This window comes from Mus pahari, chromosome 10 (genome assembly GCF_900095145.1).
Source record: "Mus pahari chromosome 10, PAHARI_EIJ_v1.1, whole genome shotgun sequence".
NCBI classification, from domain to species: domain Eukaryota; kingdom Metazoa; phylum Chordata; class Mammalia; order Rodentia; family Muridae; genus Mus; species Mus pahari.
This window is the reverse complement of record NC_034599.1, coordinates 33141007-33145411: the sequence shown is the minus strand read 5'-3', so window position 1 is coordinate 33145411 and position 4405 is coordinate 33141007. Positions and strand designations below refer to the sequence as shown.

General features: G+C 35.1%; 1 protein-coding gene across 1 annotated transcript; it reads right to left on the bottom strand.

Moving 5' to 3' along the window:
* Positions 1 to 579: 579 nt before the first annotated feature.
* On the bottom strand, positions 580 to 1518 carry LOC110327416 (olfactory receptor 145-like). The gene has a single exon (XM_021206393.1). The coding sequence runs from the start codon at positions 1513 to 1515 to the stop codon at positions 580 to 582; it is 936 nt and encodes a 311-aa protein (XP_021062052.1). The 5' UTR covers positions 1516 to 1518.
* Positions 1519 to 4405: the final 2887 nt, after the last annotated feature.

Here is a 4405-nt window from a genome sequence, read left to right as displayed (position 1 = left end):
AGCAGTATACTATCCATGTGATGTGCAGTAAGTATGTATACTATCCATGTGATGTGCAATAAGTATGTATATATGAGTTTTTGGTACAATGATGAATACAAAAATACAACAAACAATCTCAATATTTATCGTTTACAACAGCATATGTGTTGCATTAATCATTTTTGCAGAACTTTGTTTCTACCTCAGATATTCATTTATTAAGTTTGATGATGAGATTAAACATAGACATAGTCTCATTTGTGAGTTCATTAAAATATAATAGAAGTATCACATTTTTATTATATTAGCAAAATTTCATCTCAGCATTTGTTTGGTCATTAAATGAATAATTTATCTTTCCTAGAATAAAAAATATTGATAACAATAATTAAAATGCAATGAATTAAAAGTTTTTAACATGATACAAATATGTAGTAAATCATAAGGAAAAAGGAGTAGCTATTAATAACAAAACATGAAAACAAATTGAAAGTATATCAAATAATTAAACAGTACAATAGAAAACATTTCATCTTCTAGTATTTTAATCAAACAGATAAATTTTCACATAACTAAAAGCAAATAGAGATGCTGTTTCTACCAAAGTTTCCACCTACTCAAGGTTTTCCTCAGGGCAACTTTAACATCTTTGTTCCTCAAGCTGTAGATTAGGGGGTTCATCATGGGAACCACATTGGTATAAAAGACAGAAGAGATTTTTCCTTCATCCATAGACCCAGCTGAAGAAGGTTTAAGATACATAAATGCACCTGATCCAAAGAAGAGAGAAACAGCGATTATGTGGGAACTGCAGGTGCTGAAGGCCTTGGACCTACCCTCACTGGAGTTGATGCGGAAAATGCTGGAGAGAATGAACCCATAAGAGATAAAAATAGTGATGCTGGGCACAAGGATATTGATGCCCACGACAATGAAAACTTCCAGTTCATTGACATAAGTGCTGGTGCAGGAGAGCTGCATCACAGGGAGGATGTCACAGAAGTAGTGATTGATGGTGTTTGCATCACAGAATGTCAGTCTCAGCATGCATCCTGTGTGAGCCATGGCACCAGAAAATGCCATCAAGTATGAACCAAGCATAAGATAGGAACATATTTTAGGGGACATAGCAATATTATATAAGAGTGGATTACAGATGGCCACATAGCGATCATAGGCCATTGACATTAACACATAACACTCAGAAATAACAAAGAATGAATAAAAATAGAGTTGGGTCATGCAACCCATATAAGAGATAATGTTCTTATTTAATATGAAGTTCAACAGCATTTTGGGTGTAAACACTGAAGAGTAACAGAGGTCTATCAAAGACAAGTTAAAGAGAAAAAAGTACATCGGGGTGTGAAGGTGAGAATTCAGTCCAATTAGAATTACCAAACCCAAATTCCCAGTCATAGTTACCATATACATTACAAGAAACAGGAAGAACAGAGGGAGTTGGAGATTGGGCTGGTCTGTTAAGCCAATCAAGATGAATTCTGCCACAAAAGACCTATTTCCAAAAGCCATTCTTTTCAATTGGAATCTGTGGGCAAAGGACAATGTGTTACATTCATTACAAGACAATTAAGCTATTCACATATATAACATATATAACATATATATATATATATATATATATATATATATATATATATATATACACACACATATATATATATATTTCAAGTCTACCTTAATCTCAAACTGTAGTATTTGCCTTTATCATGACCATGGGTGGCATAGAGTCTCCATTATTACAGTTATTCCAAACTAAATATGTCCTCAGCTACTTAAACTACTGAATTGAAGGCTGGGTCATTTCATGAAAATGTGACTGCTCACAAACCAAGGTACAACCAAGTTGAAAGTGTACAGAAACAACTTTCATATCATTACTTATTCCTTTACTTGATTTACTAGCTTTCTAGGAAGAAAAATAGCAATAGAAGCTTTAACAAATGGTGCTGACCTCTATTCAGATTAGACAGGGCTAGAAAAGGAATCAATTTTTTTTCATATATAAGTAAGGACTCTGACTTTAGGCAAGGTTACTAACTAATATCTGTTACAGAATCCAAGTTGTACATTTACTTTTAAAAGTTCTGAACTTGAAGAAAGTTATTCATCCTGTAGTTTTAAACTAAATGTAATTTCTATCCTGATCAAATTTATGTCAGTTATACTTACATCTCAAAGTTTAATAAATGGAAAAGAAATGTACCTGTCTTATATCCCTGAACTTGCATTATTTAAAAAAAAAGACATTAAGATACACAGATTTCACAAACTCACCCTTGTTGAGCCAGAATATATCGATGTTTCCTTATTCTTGCTTGAAATGAAATTTTCAGGATTTGTATTTCCTGGGGCTTTTGTTGTTGTTATTAAGACTTAATTAGTGGGTAGGAAGGGGAGCAGGGGCAGGGGAAGTGTGTAGGGAACTTTCAGGATAGCATTTGAAATGTAAATAAAGAAAATATCTAATAAAAATATTTTCAAGGAAAAAAAGACTTAATTAGTAAAGTATCTTAGAAATATTTATTAATTGTAAAGTACATTTTCTGATTATAATTTTCACTACATTTTCAAAACAGAGAAAGGGTTCTCATGTTGGTCTATTTGCAACTTTATAAAACAGAAAAGTTTTGATGTGAGTATAACAGTATTAATACAACATACTGTGCTATAAACACAGTGAAATCTTCTTTGTTCCCTTCCCTTGAGAATAGAACCATGATGCATGAAGGGAGTCGGAGGATTTTGTTTACACCATGAGCCAAGATATACCTTTAATTCTTAGGGGACTTAAAATTTTACCAAAGATTTTCATCCACCCTTGGGCTTGTACAACTCCCAAGACAAGCTCCAAAACAAAATCCTATCTCTGCATTGTATCCATATCTGAGGGGAAATATGTTTCATTATCTCATTCCTTCCCTGCCACGGGACAGCCCCACTATAAGCCAGATCCTTCAGAGGAGATAAGGCATGGACAAAAGAGAAGTGAGTCAGGCACAGTGGTCAGAGGCATTTTTGCAGCCTGACTGGCAGTCGAGGTGACTCTTTATTTGTACAGAATGAAGTAGGCAGGGATAGATTCATGTAGTTTCAAACCATAGATCTAATCATTTTTGTCCCTGGACATGTGTTTGAATTTCCCCTTAATCATAAGTTTAGTCATCACTGATAAACTGTGGCAGAATACAGTTATCTTTTACTATTATTTTTTCTCATCAACCCCCCATACCCTAACTTTTAAGAATCTAGAGGCATAGTTTGAGAATGCATGACTGACAGGCTTGTATCTCTTATTGTTTCAAGGGTGCTAGATAGAAAGAACATTTCCAAGCTAGCCTACATAAATTGCCATGTTCCAAGCCGTGTAATATCAACTGTTAATGTTCACAATTGCATTTCAGGGTTCTCTAGAGTCACAGAACATATGGATAGTCTCTATATAGTAAAGGAATTTATTGATGACTTACAGTCTGCAGTTCAATTTCCAACAATGGTTCAGTAGTAGCTGTAAATGGAAGTCCAAGGATCTAGCAGTTGCTTATTCCCACATGGCAAGCAGGTGAAAGAGTGAGAACCAGACTCCCTTCTTCCAATGTCCTTATATGGTCCCCAGCAGAAGGTGTAGCCCAGATTAAAGGTGTGTGCCACCACACCTTTAATCCCAGATGATCCTGGACTTGGAGATCTCCCTGTCTTAATCTTCTGGAATCAATCGCCACTGTGTCTCAAGATCTCCATACCAAGATCCAGATCAGAAACTTCTATCTCCCAGCCTCTAGACTAGGTTCACTGGTGAGACTTCCAATTCTGGATTGTAGTTCATTTCAAATATAGTCAAGTTGACAACCAGGAATAGCCACTACAACAATGTTAATTGTCATTAGACCTAAGAAAAAATTTCAGGTCAAACCTGCTGCAGCTAGTAATCAATTTTTGCCAAAATGCAATGGTTATATATTTGTAGAATTTATTTATATGTTTAATCTTGGTATTACTTTGTTCTTTGGTCATTTAATCGTGCAGTGGCCCTGAAAAAGTTAACTTTTCTATGAAGAGGAGGTCTTAATACTTCATTCTTTATAATTTATCCACACTATTCTTTGTCCATCAGTTTAAGCTGCTCTATAGGGCAGTGGTCACTCCCAGCATTCTTATTTTGTTGCTATACCTTTTCCTGTAGGGGTGTCCCATATGTAGCCCCCAATCTTCTATCCCATAAGATCGCCTGATCATATACTTGGAAGACATTTTTAACCTGATCTTCTGCCAACTCCTCTAGCCCAATCAATCTTACTCACTTTTAAAAGTTTATTTTATTCTGATTATCTTGTTCCTAAGTAAGTAGAGGGGCAGATGTTCCAAGAGTTTCTTAACTCAGAGACTCATATGGAGATCTCTG

Bases quoted from the DNA above. Each gene is read 5' to 3' on its own strand.
- LOC110327416 (XM_021206393.1), bottom strand. From the start codon at position 1,515: ATGGCTTTTGGAAATAGGTCTTTTGTGGCAGAATTCATCTTGATTGGC.